General features: G+C 47.8%; 1 protein-coding gene across 1 annotated transcript in view; it reads right to left on the reverse strand.

Annotated features, from left to right (window-relative positions):
• The window catches only part of ccser1 (coiled-coil serine-rich protein 1), a 1261432-nt gene that overhangs the window by 1035497 nt on the left and 208508 nt on the right, over positions 1-17427 (reverse strand). The window contains exon 2 of the mRNA XM_086006589.1: positions 1991-3314. Within this exon, the coding sequence (XP_085862715.1) occupies positions 1991-3263 (1273 nt within the window). The 5' untranslated portion in view covers positions 3264-3314. The remainder of the gene's footprint in view (positions 1-1990; positions 3315-17427) is intronic.

Consider the following 17427-nt stretch of genomic DNA (forward strand, 5'->3'; position numbering starts at 1 on the left):
TTGCAGCTCACAAATCTAATAATACTAAAACCTACTTTAAATAGCTACAAAGACATGAATTAATTTAGTGGTTAATATTAAAAATGTACCATATCTATTGATCATAGATTTAGATGGAATTAGCTGCAAATGATTCGTAAACAAATTTGCAGCAGGAACATCACAGTTGTTTTCAGGTGAGTCAGCTGTGGCTCAGTGGGCAGCACCCTCGCCTCTGAGGCAGAAGGTGGTGGGTTCAAGTCCCACTCCAGAGACTCGAGCACAAAAATCTAGGCTGACACTCCCAGTGCAGCGCTGAGGGAGTGCTGCCCTGTCGGAGGTGCTGTCTTTCAGATGAGACATTAAACTGAGGCCCCATCTCTTCTCTCAGGTGGATATGAAAGATCCCATGGCACTATTTCGAAGAAGAGCAGGGGAGTTATCCCCAGTGTCCTGGCCAATACTTAGCCCTCAATTAACATCAACTGAAAAAAACCAGATTATCTGGTCATTATCACATTGCTGTTAGTGGGGCCTTGCTGCGTGCAAATTGGCTGCTGCGTTTCCTACATTACAACAGTGACTGCACTTCAGAAATACTTCATTGGCTGTAAAGCACTTTGGGATTGTGTAAGGTGCTATATCAATGCAAGTCTTTCTTTGGTAAAGATTCCATGTGAACACCAGCTACTCCAAGACGAGTCAGCACTTTTCTGCAAACTTTATCGAAGACAATTTTAGTCTGTGCGTCCCTCAGTAAATGCAAGTAGTTGAGGCGAATCCTTTCTTGCTGACCGAAACCATTACAGGATCCTTCACCCATTGCCAGTACGAAAACTCAATCAAACTGCCCACAAAGTCTATACCAGAGAGCAATATCCTCTACCAGCAACACAAACAAAATATCAATCTTCACCATCGCATTAATGGTTTCGCTCTCTCAGAAATCAGTTATAAAAATTAAATGATATACTGGGGAGATTTCAAGGCTGCAATCTAATCTTAGGATTCAAATGATGGATGGTTGACTATCTCTAAAGCTTCCCTCCTGTGGTATAGCATGTGATCGCAACACCCTTGGCTGAAGTGATTACCCTTAAATGGCTTCATAATATCCATTATTCACTGGAAACTTTGGTATATCAAAACTGAGACTAAAACATTACATCGCACTGTCGTGGATGCCCTTTAGTCCATGTTAAAGCTGAACTATTCAGCCAGACTGTGGCACTGTAATCGTTTATTAGCCTGTATTAAACAATTAATAAGCTTGAATTGGACCAATTTCACTGCAGCTCCTGTTGGACAAAAGAAAAATATAGCTTGAAGCTTTGACAACAAAAACTAGCATTTATATAGCGCCTTTAATGTAGTATAAAGTACCAAGGCGCTTCACAGGAATGTTAGCAAACAAAATTTGACACCAAGCCACATAAGGGGATATTAGGACAGGTGACCAAAAGTTTGGTCAAAGAGGTATGTGACGTAAGAAAACTACTGGGCACTTGGTCTGAGTATTAAACAAAGCTTTAATCAACTGTTTTTCAACATGGAGATCTAGTTGTGTCCTTCACTAGTTCCTGTAAAAGAATGTCCTGAGCAAGCTGGGCCCATGCCCGAGTATTTATACTCTCCCTGGACAGCGCCACCAGCAGGCCACCCAGTATTATTTCATAAGTCATTTCCACATGAATGGCAAGATTCATGTCAGTATGGTTTTAAGGAGCGCCTTAAAGGAGGAGAAAGAGGTAGAGAGGCAGAGAGGTTTAGGGAGGGAATTCCATAGCTTAGGGCCTTGGTAACAGAAGGCATTGCTGCCAATGGTGTGAGTGATTAAAATGGAGGATGCACAAGAGGCCAGAATTGGATGAGCGCAGATATCGCGGGGCGGGGGGGGTTGTGGGGCGGGAGGAGTTTACAGAGATAGGGAGGGGCAAGCTCACGGAGAAATTTAAAAACAATGATGAGAATTTCAAATCTGAGGCATTCCCGGACCAGGAGCTGTTCATACCTGTTGAATGAGATGTTCCATGGCACTGCTCTTGAGGTTTAATCATAGGGACAGAGTTTGTGCTCGTTAACTTGTACGCCTTCTCAGTGGAGAGACTCGTCACTTCCAGGCCATTTTGGGTTGACGACTGATCATGTGTTACAGAAGAAACTTCCTCAGTGATGGGTTTGGGCAGCCTTAGCTGGGTGTCGCCTTCACAGGTCTCCTTAGTTTCCAGGCAGTCAAGTATCTGTGGACTTTCTTCAGTTTGAGGCGTTGCTAGTTGGGTAGGATGAGATTGGGTTTCAGGGATCTCCACGTCAGAAAGCAGAGCAGTCTCTTTCAGAAGACTGCATTCAGCATATGTCAAGATTTTAGCAGCAAGGCTGAGAGAGTTCACAGAGGTAGTAGTGGCAGCAGCGTCAAGCTCAATGGTGTTCAGAACAGTTTCAGCAGAGTTGTAGACCACAAATTCTTTATCAGCCTCGGAGACCGACTCCGCTGATATTGGCACAAATTCAGATGGGGTTAGTATTGTGGTGTTGTCGCTGGAAAGTAGAGGCGAGTGCAGCGAACCTTCTGTGTTCTCAACTTGCAGATACTTTGAGGATTCTTCGATTACGGGCCCCCTTAACGTGGCCTTGTTGGCCTCTGGCGAGACGTTGGGCTGGTCTGCTGCGATTGTTGACTGGCACCGTGTGGCCACGTGTTTCGAGAGCTTGTAGTGCGTGGAGAAGGATTTGGGAAGCAGCTTCCTGCTGGAGTGCTTGGCGGAACGCTTGCTGTAGTCATCTGGAAAGCCGGAATCATCCCCCTCATCGACGCTGGACCTCCCCGAACTGAGGCAATTCATGAAAACGTTTTTGTTGCTGGACAGGTCTTTCCCCTTTTCAAAGTCCTCCGTCACCGATCTGGTGATCTTTTTGCCGCGCGGAACACTTAGCCCAAACGTATGCCGACTTTTCGTCCTGACGCTCTCTTCAATGTTCTCCTTCTGACTTGAACTTTCCAGGGACTGAACTCCGTTGGAGAGATTCAAGTTGGAGTCGCGGCCCTCCGCTCGATGCTGATGGGTCTTCTTGCTGTGGAAGCCAATGGAGGGAGTGCGGAAGATGCTCCGGCGCTTGCCCGCACTGCTGGAGCTGGAGTTGGTGCTGGACGGAGAGGAAGTGTGAACCCCATTGGTGGCAGACGACGGCGAGGACGGCAGGGAATCGCGTCTCTTTGAAGTGCTTCGCCTGAAAATCGGCAGCCTGGAGACCAGAGTGGAGCGCCGAGATCCCGTGTCCCCCATCAGCACAGTCTCTCAACCCAACAGACTGTGTCAAACCGTAGGACTGTCAACCTGGGTCGTAGAAGAAAAACAGCGTTATTCAGGAAATAATGTTAAGGTACAATTAGATCTCCGGTCCAGCACCCCAGTTACAGGAAACTCTATTATCCGGCACCAACAGGACCGGCGTGGTGCCGGTTTATCAAAAAGTCCGGATTACAGAGAGGTATAGTTAAAAGGTACGAGAGCTCCGTACACAGCAACGAATCCAGGCTTCCCTGTTGCTTAGCAACATGTGCAGGAACTCCGGCCGCAGACCAAGCGTCCCTGTTGCTTAGCAACAAGTGCACGAACCCCAGTTACACAGCCACAGATCCAGGAACTGCCACTAATATGAAGTAAAACTTACCTGAACCTACTCCTGAATTTTGCCGGTTAACAGAGTTTCCTGTACCATACCTTTTGGTCTAGAGGTGTCACCAATAACTTTGCATCCATTGGTTTGCAACCCAGCAAAACCTGCGTGAAGACATGACTTGCGGGGCAAAATTTATAATACCGGAATTTGCTGGTACACTGCCCACCACTTACACCGTCTCCACTCATCACGGACACCCGCCTCTATCGGGCAAATGCAGCAAACCATGCGCCATCAGCACTGGAGTCAATTTCTCCCAATCGACCTGGCCATTATCTTCAGTATTTGCCCTACTTTTATCATATTCTTCCCTTTTAAGTTTCAGTTTAGTTTCAATGTATTTATCCGCAGAACTTTATCCATTGATGCAGCCCCTTTTCATCTTACGGGAATTTATTTATTCCATATCCTACCCATCTCGCATTTGAAGATTTTCCACTGCTGATCCGTCGGTCTATTTACTAACTTTTCTGTTATTTGGGCTAGATCTCTTATCATCTGGCTAACCTTCCAGTCCAGCACCTTTACCTTTGATTCTTCATTATACTTTTCTGTTCTTTAACCGAAGTTTGTTGTGGTTACTACTTCTACCCTCCACACTTTTTTTTGCCTCACTTCATTTCATCCTGAATCAAGCAATGCTTCTTTCCTTGAATGGAAACAGGAAGCAGGCCCGGATGCAGATTAAAAAGCATTGCCCATTTCGACGGCACAGGTTACTTTCATTCCCGTTCAACTTGGGATAGTTAAAATTGCCCAGTATTATTGGAGCGAGCCTTTGGATTAGTGATAGCAGGTTCAGGGTTCAAACCCTGCTCCAGACAGCCCCGGCTCTGAATCCCGGGTTGACATCCGGCAGAGATGCACTCGTCTGGTGGGTGTGGGGGCGGGGGGGGGCCCTCATTGAACAGGTTGTGAGAACCCTCCCAGACTAACCACCCTATCGGCTGGTATAAGGATGGTTACGGCCGTGGGAGGAGAATTCATGTCATAGAGTCACAGAAAGAGGCCCTTCGGCCCATCGTGTCCGCGCCGGCCATCAAGCTCTGTCCATTCTAATCTCATTTTCCAGCACTTGGTCCGTAGCCTGGTATGCTATGGCGTTTCAAGTGCTCATCTAAATGCTTCTTGAATGTTGTGAGGGTTCCTGCCTCTACCACCCTTTCAGGCAGTGAGTTCCAGATTCCAACCACCCTCTGGGTGAAAAAGTTTTTCCTCAAATCCCCTCCCCCTTACCTTGAAACTATGCCCCCTGGTTATTGACCCCTCTACTAAGGGGAAAAGTTCCTTTCTATCTACCCTATCTATGCTCCTCATAATTTTGTACACCTCAATCAGGTCCCCCCTCAGCCTTCTCTGCTCTAAGGAAAACAACCCCAGCCTGTCCAATCTCTCTTCATAGCTGAAACACTCCAGCCCAGGTAACATCCTGGTGAATCTCCTCTGCACCCTCTCCAATGCAATCACATCCCTCCTATAGTGTGGCGACCAGAACTGCACACAGTATTCCAGCTGTGGCCTAACCAGCGTTTTGTACAGCGCCATCATAACCTCCCTGCTCTTATATTCTATGCCTCGGCTAATGAAAGCAAGTATCCCATTTGCCTTTTTAACCATCTTATCTACCTGTTCTGCTGCCTTCAGGGATCTATGTACATGCACACCAAGGTCCCTCTGATCCTCTGGCCATCCTAGGGTCCTACCATTCATTGTGTATTCCCTTGCCTTGTTAGTCCTCCCAAAATGCATCAACTCACACTTTTCAGGGTTAAATTCCATTTGCCACTGTTCTGCCCATCTGACCAACCCGTCTATATGTCACGGCCTGTCCGACTGCCAACCAGCCTGCGAATCCCTCCACCACTTGGCACCAATGTTCCTTTTAAGCTGCGCGGTGCTCTGGAGGTCCGCGCAACCGGCTCACGGGCCCTTAAAAAGGGAAAAACCACACATTGCGTGGAATTTTGAATGGAGCACGCTGCCCGTTAAAGGGAACAGTGCTCGGTACCATACTCCTGATGCCACTAAAGATAAAAAAGCTGCTGATGATTCAAAAAGCCACACCGAGAAGATGTTTAGGCACATTACAATATTTTGTATTTCAAAACAAATGCTAAATCTGGCATCGAAAAGCAGAAACGGTGTAAGCCTGCGGGGCACAATAATGCCAGCAGAGGGCAGCAGACAATATTTTATTGTACTGGTCCTGCAGTGCGAGAGTCTCACAGCATTGATATGCACAACACAGTACAGGTTATTCTTGCTTTTTGTATTTTACAATACACTGTACTCAGGCACAGCCTCAGTCATAGACAGCTCACAGCTTTTCAGGAAATTATTGATTATTTGAAATTACATTGCAACAGTGACGTACTTCAAAACAAGCCGTGAAGCGCTATGGGACATCCTGAAGTCATGAAAGGCCCCAATAGAAATCTTTCATTCGCAACTTTTGCTAGGTCAAGTGAACATAGGTGCAAAAAATAATGATAATTATTGTTCTACTCCAGTGCAGTGCTGCACTGTCGGAGGTGCCGTCTTTCGGATGAGACCTTAAACCGAGGCCCCGTCTGCTCTCTCAGGTGGACATAAAAGATCCCCACGGCACCATTTCGAAGAAGAGCAGGGGCGTTCTCCCCGGTGTCCCGGCCAATATTTGTCCCTCAACCAACATCATCTAAAAACAGATTATCTGGTTATTATCATATTGCTGTTTGTGGGAGCTTGCTGTGCGCAATTTGGCTGCTGCGTTGCCTACTATATAAATGCAAGTCTTTCTTTTATTAATGTAAACAGGTCACTGTCACCACTAAGCATTAATGTAACTACACAGAACATTAAACGTATAGTTTATAATATCATAATACTACAGTAAATTTAGTCCCAGGGTAACATGATACTGCGCCATATTATACATTTAGTATAGGAAAGCAAAGCAGAAAGAGTAAAATAGCTCAATTTAAAAAATCAAAGTCCTAAAATATGACAGGTATGATGATAATACATAAAACAGTTGCAGAACCTGTGATTGAACACTAGTAACATACTATACTGGCAAACTCTTCCAACAACACTCAAGAAGCTCGGCACCATCCAGGACAAAGCAGCCCGCTTGATTGGCACCCCATCCCCCCACCTTAAACATTCACGCCCTCCACCACCGGCGTACCGTGGCTGCAGTGTGTACCATCTACAGGGTGCACAGCAGCAACTCGCCAAGGCTTCTTCAACAGCGCCTCCCAATCTCGCGACCTCTACCACCTAGAAGGACAAGGGCAGCAGGCGCATGGGAACAACCACCACCTCCAAGTTCCCCGTCAAGTCACACACCATCCTGACTTGGAAATATATCGGCCCTTCCTTCATCGTCGCTGGGTCAAAATCCTGGAACTCCCTCCCTAACAGCACTGTGAGAGCACCTTCACCACACGGGACTGCAGCGGTTCAAGGCGGCGGCTCACCACCACCTTCTCGAGGGCAATTAGGGATGGGCAATAAATGCTGGCCTTGCCAGTGATGCCCACATCCAGTGAATGAATATAAAAAAAATAACTGGAGAGGGTCACTCGTCAGACTTGACCTGTTGAATTTCACCTCAATCTGCCTATCCTCCGTTCTCCAGTACAGTATTGATGTTTGCCCATGTCTTTAACTCAATCGTAGCACGGGTCTCCACCATCTCTTCAAACTTGCTTGAAGGGTCATAGAATCATAGAATAGTACAGCACAGAAGGAGGCCATTCGGCCCATCGAGTCCGTGCCGGCTCTTTTGAAGAACAACCCAGTTAGTGCCACTTCCTGGCTCTTTCCCCATATCCCTGCAATTTTTAATCCTTCAAAGTACTTTATCCAATTCCCTTTTAAAGGCTACTATTGGATCTGTATCCACCACCCTATCTCAATATATCTCAAATGAGTTGACAGGACGAAACAAAAGTGCATCTCGTACTGGTGGTAACAGAAAATAAACTGGCCAGTCTCTTCATTAAAGGAGACCTTCACCTCAACATTTTGAAGGCATGTGTTACACGACTGGGATTTATTCACTTATTTTTTTTTTAAACTGAACGAGGTGAACCCCAGCTCTCCACCTTCATTTGCACTTTCACCTGCAAGAAACCGAGGGTAAATCCACAGCTTGCCCGGGGGAATGAGAGAGAGAACCTTCTTCAGTTTATTTCAGCTACTGGCTTTAGCCGCATGATTTTCCTAGTGTTCAGAAGTAGGCTGAACAAAATACTTTGGCCGAGGCTTCAACTACCAAAAAAAACCTATTAAACTGTAAAAGAACAAGTGAGTACTGCGGGAACACAGCATAACATGACAGTATTTTATATTTAGTTAGGTCCTAAGGGTAGTAGAAAATAATAGTTTGCAACTGCTGTGCTTAAGTAATTTAAGTAATTTTTCACACATTGCATTATTTTTTTCTCATCATCTGAGGAAGCAATCTTAGATGCTGGGAGGATGTTTCCCCTCGTTGGAGAGTCTAGAACACGGGCTCACAGTCTCAGGGTAAGGAGTCGGCCATCTAGGACTGAGATGAGGAGGTATTTCTTCACTCAGAGGGTTGTGAATCTTTGGCATTCTCTACCCCAGAGGGCCGCAGATGCTGAATCGTTGAGTATAGTCAAGGCAGAGATCGATAGATTTTTGAATACCAAGGGAATCAACGGATATGGGGATAGTGCAGGAAAGTGGAGATGAGGTCGATGATCAGCCATGATCTTATTGAATGGCGGAGCAGGCTCGAGGGGCCGTATAGCCTACTCCTGCTCCCATTTCTTATGTTCTTAATCTGGACCAACAAGATCTCTTTAAAGGCTCCAGATAGACTCCCGATTTAAAAAAAGAGACAGTGTAGGAATGGAAGTTCCTATCTGAATAAGGTATTCGACTCGATGAATCAAATCAACAGGTTTTAATGAACAACGAAGTTAACAGGGAATCTACAGGAGAAACGGTACACAGGTCTAATCAGCTTGCTGGGCACTCGACGACTACTGGAAGATTCTGGAAGCTGACGCATGACGTCATCGCGTTCTTTGCGCCACTGGTGGTCACGTGATTGGCGTCATGACGTCATCACATGGAGTGCAGGAAAACACAATACAGTACAGTTAACAGGCAGTTTAAAGGTGCAGTCCGCGGCTGCACTACATTGTAGTTAAAGGGATTATTACTAATTGTTCTGAGACCCTTGGTGGCTCCGCCACAACAGGCTAATAAATATCTCCAAAAAGTTACCAGGGCACAGTGAATTTCAAAGACTGCATTAAATTCAAAAATTGCTGACAATCAAAAATATATATGAACAAATCGCACAAGATAATTTATTTGAATTGATTGGCTTGGTTCCTGCCTGCGGCATCTGCCTGAAAACCACTGATTCAGCAACAATTGTATCAAACGGAGTAGGAACGTTCTTCTGAGTGAGGCTCGCTTTGAACTGTTTAGGTACTGTGACAGAATAAAAGAAGCCAATATCACGCTAAACCTTAGTAAAAAAGTTTCATTTTTGAAACAGTATGATGCAGTAAATGCTAACATACTCATGAACAAAATGGCCACTTAATTCAAGGACGTCAGACATTAAATCCCCAGTACACACGGTTACCTATTAGTAATTTTATCTGAAATTTAAAGTTGCAACATAGAATCATACAGCACAGAAGGAGGCCGTTCGGCCCAACATGCCTGTGCCGGCTCTTTGAAAGAGCGATCCAGTGAGTCCCACTCCCCGGCCCTTTCCATATTACTTGGCAAATTTTTCCCCTTCAATTCCAATTCCCTTTTGAAAGTTATTATTGAATCTGCTTCCACCACGTTTTCAGACAGCGCCTTCCAGACCACACTCAGCATTAAAAAATTCTCCCCATTTCAGCTCTGGTTCTTTTGCCAATTACCTTAAATCTGCGTCCTCTGGTTACCGACCCTTCTGGAAACAGTTTCTCTTTATTTATTCTGTCAAAACCCCTCATGATTTTGAACACCTCTAGCAAATCTCCACTTAATCTTCTCTGCTCTAAAAGGAGAACAACCCCAGCTTCTCTGGACTCTCCACCTAACCGGAGCCCCATATCCCTGGTACCATTAATACAAAAGCAAAATACAGCGGATGCTGGAAATCTGAAATAAAAACAGAAAATGCTGGCAATACTCAGCAGGTCAGGCAGCATCGGTGGGGAGAGAAACCGAGTCAACGTTTCAGGTTGATGATCAGAACTCTGACGAAAGGTCATCGACCTGAAACACTAACTCTGTTTCTCTCCCCACAGATGCTGCCTGACCTGCTGAATATTTCCAGCATTTTCTGTTTTTATCCCTGGTACCATTTGTCATGAATCTGATCATTCATGAAGAAATGACTCATGAAATAACACTGGGTGGCCAGCTGGTGGCGCCGTCCAAGGAGTATAAATACTCGGGCGTGGGCCCAGCTTGTTCAGGACATTATTCTAACCAGGAACTAGTGATGTAACTGGAATCTCATAGTTGTGAAACAATTGATTAAAGCCTTGTTTTATACTCACACCAAGTGCTCAGCAGTCTTTTTACATTGTGGCGTACCGATCACAGAAAGGACACAATCCGCTTTTCGGTCCGTAGATTATAAATCAGGCGTCATGCCTTTAAGAAGGATCACACCTTTAAGAAACTCGATCTGCAACATAGTTAAGCCCAGAGTGGGGGAGGGGCAGTCGAAGCTGTGGACTGATGAAAAGCAGTCGGACTTGGTGTAGTCTCTGACGCCATTTTGTGTTCAACATGTGATACGCTTATCAGTTACTTCATAAAAGGTGATGAGTCGAAGAAGAGATGACGAGTCGAAAGAAGAGATGAATAAGGCTTTTATTAGCTAAGAAGAGACCATGCTTCTTCGTGAGTGACTGAACAAGTCTGAACGAAACCCACACAGTGGTGGGTGGAGTCAGCTGAGGCATGCCTCCATACACAGCGCCACCCAGAGGTGGCAATATACAATACAGTGGTTTACCACATTCACCCCTTGTTTAATGTGAAGTCCGGCGGGGTGAAGGGTACTACAAGTTAAGTCTATCAGGAGGCCTTGTCTGACGTCCTGATCGTCATGGTGGCGGCGGTGGTGTTGCAGCATCCGACGTCGGGTCTGGTGTCTGGGTGGTTGGCGAAGATTCCTGGGGCTTTGGCATGCCGTCTGCAGGGGTTGGGTTGGGAGGGGTGGTGGGGGATAACAGTGGTAAGGGGGATAACGGTGGTAAGGGGGATAACGGTGGTAATTCAGGGGTACCCGAGGGTGCGAGATCTCGTATGGAGACCGTGTCCTCCCGCCCGTCTGGGTATGTCACCCAGGCATACTGGGGGTTGGCGTGTAGGAGGTGCACCCGCTCGACCAGGGGGTCCGTTTTATGCGTCCTCACGTGCCTCCGCAGTAGGACCGGCCCAGGAGAAGTCAACCATGCCGGTAGCGAGGTTCCCGATGTAGACTTCCGGGGGAAAACGAACATTTTCTCATGAGGGGTCGCATTAGTGGCAGTACAAAGCAGTGACCGAATGGAGTGGAGCACTGCAGGGAGGACCTCCTGCCAGCGGGAGGTCGGAAGGCCCTTAGATTTTAGTGCTAAGAGGACTGCCTTCCAAACCGTCGCGTTCTCCCTTTCCACCTGGCCGTTCCCCCGGGGGTTGTAACTGGTGGTCCTGCTCGTGGCGATACCTCTTGTTAGCAGGTACTGCCGAAGTTCGTCGCTCATGAACGATGAGCCCCTGTCGCTATGTATATAGCTGGGGAACCCGAACAGAGCGAAGATGTCATTCAGACACTTGATGACCGTGGTACTGGTCATGTCTGGGCAAGGGATGGCAAAGGGGAAACGGGAGTACTCATCAACTATGTTGAGGAAGTACACATTGCGGTCAGCGGAGGGGAGGGGCCCTTTAAAATCGACGCTCAGGCGTTCGAAGGGGCGGGTGGCCTTGATCAGGCTTGCTCTGTCCGGCCTATAGAAGTGCGGTTTGCACTCGGCGCAGATTTGGCAGCTCTTGGTCATGGTCCTGACCTCCTCGATGGAGTAGGGCAGGTTACGGGATTTGATAAAATGGAAAAACCTGGTGACCCCCGGGTGGCAGAGGTCATTGTGGAGGGACTGCAGCCTATCACTCTGCGCGTTGGCGCATGTACCACGTGATAGGGCATCTGGGGGCTCATTGAGTTTCCCTGGCCGATACAAGATATCATAATTGTAGGTGGAGAGTTCGATTCTCCACCTCAAGATCTTGTCGTTCTTGATTTTACCCCTCTGCTTATTATTAAACATAAAAGCTACTGAACGCTGGTCAGTGAGCAGGGTAAATCGTTTCCCGGCCAGGTAATGCCTCCAGTGACGCACCGCTTCTACAATAGCCTGGGCCTCCTTTTCGACGGAGGAGTGTCTCGTCTCGGGGCCCTGGAGGGTCCTTGAGAAAAAGGCCACGGGTCTGCCCGCCTGGTTAAGGGTCGCGGCTAGGGTGAAGTCGGAGGCATCGCTCTCCACTTGGAAGGGGATGGACTCATCCACCACGTGCATTGCGGCCTTCGCGATATCGTTCTTGATAAGAGTGAAGGCTGCACACGCCTCTGGTGTCAGGGGGAAGGAGGTGGCTTTGATGAGGGGCCTGGCTTTGTCTGCATAGAGGGGCACCCACTGGGCGTAGTAGGAGAAAAACCCCAGGCATCTCTTCAGTGCTTTTTGGCAGTGGGGAAGGGGTAGCTCCATTAGGGGGCGCATTCTGTCGGGGTCGGGCCCGATGACTCCGTTCTCCACCACGCAGCCGAGGATGGCCAGGCGCTTGGTGTGAAACATACATTTTTCCTTATTGTACGTTAGGTTCAGCCGTTGGGCCGTACGGAGGAAATTTGCTAGATTAACGTCGTGGTCCTGCTGGTCGTGGCCGCAGATGGTGACGTTATCCAAATAGGGGAAGGTTGCCCGCAGCGCGTTCTGGTCAACCATTCGGTCCATCTCCCTTTGGAAGACCGAAACCCCGTTGGTGACGCCGAAGGGGACCCTAAGGAAGTGGTAGAGGCGGCCGTTTGCCTCGAAGGCAGTATACTGGCGGTCCTCATGGCGGATGGGCAGCTGGTGGTACGCTGACTTAAGGTCGATGGTGGAGAATACTTTGTATTGCGCAATCTGATTGACCATATCAGATATGCGAGGGAGGGGGTACGCGTCCAGCTGGGTGTACCGGTTTATGGTTTGGCTGTAGTCGATTACCATGCGGCGTTTTGCAGTGGTTTTAACGACTACAACCTGGGCTCGCCAGGGGCTAGTGCTACCTTCGATAATGCCCTCCTTCAATAGCCGCTCCACCTCAGAGCTGATAAAAGCTCTGTCCCCGGCACTGTACCGCCTGCTTTTGGTAGCGATGGGTTTACAGTCGCGGGTGAGGTTAGCGAACAGGGGAGGGGGGGGGACTTTTAATGTGGAAAGGCTGCAGGTGGTTTGCAGCGGGCGATTTAAAAGTTGTTGGTTGCAGACTGTGAGTGGGGGGAGGGGTCCACCGTATGCTAGTGTGACACTCTTAAGGTGGCACTGAAAATCCAACCCTAGCAGGACGGCAGCGCAAAGACGGGGCAGGACTAGCAGTTTAAATTTTTTATATTCAGTGCCCCCTACTGACAGGGTCACCACACAGTAGCCGCTGATGTCCATTGACTGGGACTTGGACGCCATAGAAATGCGATGGTGCGTTGGCAGAATCGTGAGGGAGTGGCTACGTACCGTGTCGGGGTGGACGAAACTCTCTGTGCTCCCGCTGTCGATCAGGCAACTGGTGGCGCGGCCGTTTACCGCGATATCCATCATGGAGCTGGATAGATGGTGAGGGAGGGCTTGATCCAGCGTCACGGAGGCCAGTATGTGGCTTAGTGAGTCACTATAGTCATCCGCCGAGACGGTGGTCGGTTCCGGTGACGAAATGGCGGTTGAGTGCGTTGGATACGATGGCGGCGGATGCCATGCGGCCGGGGGTACACAAAATGGCGGATAAGATGGCTGCTCCCACGGCCCGCACGCTGCGCTGCTGGCTGGCTTCCCCTTGCAGGCGTTAGCGTAATGGCCTTTCTTCCCGCAGCCCGAGCAGGTAGCTGTCTTAGCTGGGCAGTGCGCTCTGGGATGTTTTAACTGGCCACAGAAATAGCATTTTTGGGCCTGGTTACTGGGCATCGAAGCAATTCTTACCGGAGGCTGCTGTCTCGGTTGGGTCGCTGCAGCGGTTGGTGCCGGGGGCGGCGGTCCCGTGTCCCACGGTTTCGATTGCCATGTCTCGGCGCCGTTACGGGGGTATGCCTCGAGGTTTCGGTGGGCCTCCTCTAACGAGAGCGCAAGGGCAATGGCCGTCTTCAGGTCGGGTTCCTTGCTTTCTAGCAGTCTCTGCCGGGTGTGGTCTGACTGGAGGCCCCTGACGAAGGCATCACAGGCGAGTCCCTGCGCGTGCTCCACAGCCGTTACCGCTTTACAATCGCAGTCTCTGCAGAGTGCCAGTAGCGCCCGTGCAAATGCCCCTACCGATTCTCCCGGTTGCTGCCTGCGGGATCCCAAGAGGTGTCGGGCGTAAATTGTGTTCACTGGGCGCGTATATTGCCCTTTTAGTAGCTCGAGGGCCGCCACGTACGTATTAGAGTCCCGGATTAGCATATATACTTGATGGCTCACCTGGGCGGTCAAAATTTTCAGTTTGTGATCCTCCTCTGTAACCTGTGAGATTGTGAGGAAGGATTCAAAGCAGCTCAGCCAGTGTTCAAACTTGGCTGATGCACCCACCTCTTGAGGGTCGAGGTCCAGGCGTGGTGGTCTGAGGGCTCTCAGCAATGTCTGCTGTATCCGTTGCTGTTGTTGCTCCTCAGGTGTCGCCATTTAACTCTTAGCTAATAAAATTGATACGCTTATCAATTACTTCATAAAAGGTGATGAGTCGAAGAAGAGATGACGAGTCGAAAGAAGAGATGAATAAGGCTTTTATTAGCTAAGAAGAGACCATGCTTCTTCGTGAGTGACTGAACAAGTCTGAACGAAACCCACACAGTGGTGGGTGGAGTCAGCTGAGGCATGCCTCCATACACAGCGCCACCCAGAGGTGGCAATATACAATACAGTGGTTTACCACAACATGTAGCTTCAACAATTAAACCTTTTCTGTTGAACCTCTCCGAGTTCAGTATTTTTTGCTAGGAGTACGTAGACTCCTACAACATCACCATTCTCGTAAATCTCCACTGTGCCCTCTCGAAGGCCTAACCATAAACAGGTTTAATATCAAGCTGCGATATTAACCAACGCCATTGTTTCTTTTTAGTGGTGTGCCGATGCCCATAATGCTTTGCACCGTGCTGGGCAGGATGCACAATGACTGATGACCCTCAGAAAGCCCAAAGAGAAATCCCGTGCTACGTTTGAGAGAAACACTTTGGGAGGCAAAAAAAATCCACCCCTTAAAAGAATTCCAATGGCTCTCGTCAACAATAAAACAAATTCTCTATTGAACACTGCAACAGCAGCATCCCGGCAAGGCGTCCCCTGAAAATGCGAATCCCGCTTTATTATGAAGTTAGCAGGTCTTGCGCGGTGTTGTATTTTCAACACTGAAGATGATCTGATAATGCCTTTCAGAGCGGAGTCCTTAATTTTAGAACACTGATAAGACTCGGGACTGCTTTGTGGGCACTGCTGTAGGTTCTGATCTTCCTATAAATATTAATCCCCGCCACTGAGACACTTTTCTCATTAGGGCGGAAGACTGCTGCGCTACCTCAGACGACATCAAGACTGAAAATTCCCTTGCAACTGCCTCCAGTATCTGTAAAACTGAGGTGGCAGCAGAGTGAAATTGCTCTTAGATTTTTATATCTGAAAAGGGCGGATGTTTTGAAGTGCTGTGTCTTTGTAAAGACATAGAAATGGTCAAACAAAGCTATGCTTCAATCAACTCGTTCTTGCATGTGTTCTGTATTTGAAGACATTTAAAGTTGTCAGGATCAAACCCAGCATCACTTTGGCCTTTTGGAAGGCCGAGGGTCTTAAGAGTTTCTCATTTGTTAATATACATAAGATTAAGTCAGATATAAAGCTGCGTATAACCGGACTGGTTGCCTTCTTACGGACCATGTATTGGGGGCATGCACTGGGCAAATTACCAGACTTCAGAGGCAGGATCGTCTTTGAAAGGGGTGAAAAGATTTGAAAAGCGCCACAGTAAGCAGGAAAGCTCCTTTAGTGCGTGAGGGATTCAGACAGGTACTCCACTCACAACCCTGAACAATGGTAATTCTTCCGACGATTATCCTGTGGAAATCTGTCAGCCTGGCAGTTCCTGCACGAGAACCTGCCATCTCTGATCAACAGCCAGAAGTGACGGGCCCAGGTATGGGAGCGACGGCAACAAAGATTTTTTTAAAAACTACTACTGACGATTCAAAAAGTCACTTGTTGCTGCCCTCTGACCCCCCCCCAGCCAGCAGCTGAAGAACATTACACAGGCCCAGAATTTGCTGTAAACACCCGCTGTTAGTTCGACTTGCGCGTTTAATCTCTTGTGATATTTTGAGCTGCAAGTTGCTGGAAGTCAAGAGATGGAAATGGCACGGCGCCCTCTGCAGGGCATCTGGGCTCTGAACCAGCAGGGCAAGCAACTGTGCATCTCCTTAACCAATCAGATTGAAGGACTGAGAAAGGACCAGCGCAAGGTCTGAACAAGGAAGTGCCAGTTAGAGTGGGTGATTTCGATGTCAAATCAGGTAGAGAAAGAGAAATAAAGCGAGAGTGAAAGAAAGAGAGAGAGAGAGAGAACAAAGAGACAAAGTAAAAGTAATTTTAAAAAATGTATTTGACAAAAAATGTGCAACAATCAAAACCTGAAGGAATGAAACTCAACCTTCAGTGCCAGAGAGAGGTTGACTGGCAATAATTAATACTGATCACGCTGTTAAAAGAGTACTTAGATTTGAAATGACTTGACTTAACTTTCTGTGCTGAGTTTACTTCGTATCCACCGTGCAAGTACAGGAGCTTCACGAAGCCGCTAATGCATTTGAACTCCCGAGGAGCCAGACAGCGAGATGCCATTTTCGCAAAGTTAACGGCGGAGCAGCGCATCTCCAGCAACAACACCTGCCCTCGCCTGAAGTTACGGTTGCAGTTGAGCATAAATAATTTTAGTGGGGTACCGCAAGGATCAGTGCTTGGGCCTCAGCTAGTCACAATCTACATTTAAGAAAGGAGGGAGAGAGAAAACGGGGAACTGCAGACCAGTTAGCCTGACATCAGTAGGAGGGCAAATGCTAGAATCTATTATTAAGGACATGGTAACAGGGCACTAAGAAAATAATAATAGGATTGGGCAGAGTCAACACGGATTTATGAAAGGGAAATCGTGTTTGACGAATCTGTTAGAGTTTTTTGAGGTTGTAACTAGTGGCATAGATAAGGGGGAACCAGTGGATGAGGTGTATTTGGATTTTCAGATGGCATTCAATAAGGTGCCACACAAGAGGTTATTAAAACAAAATTAGGGCTCATGGGATTGAGGGTAATATACTAGCATGGGTTGAGGATTGGTTAACAGACAGAAAACAGAGAGTAGGAATAAACGGGTCATTTTCGGGTTGACAGGCTGTAACTAGTGGGATACCGCAAGGATCGGTGCTTGGGCCTCAGCTGTTCACAATCTACATCGATGATTTGGATGAGGGGACCAAATGTAATATATCCAAGTTTGCTGATGATGCAAAGCTGGGTGGGAATGCAAGTTGCA

This window comes from Somniosus microcephalus, chromosome 2 (assembly GCF_052327205.1).
Source record: "Somniosus microcephalus isolate GS21.2 chromosome 2, FLI_Smic_1.0, whole genome shotgun sequence".
Lineage (NCBI taxonomy): Eukaryota > Metazoa > Chordata > Chondrichthyes > Squaliformes > Somniosidae > Somniosus > Somniosus microcephalus.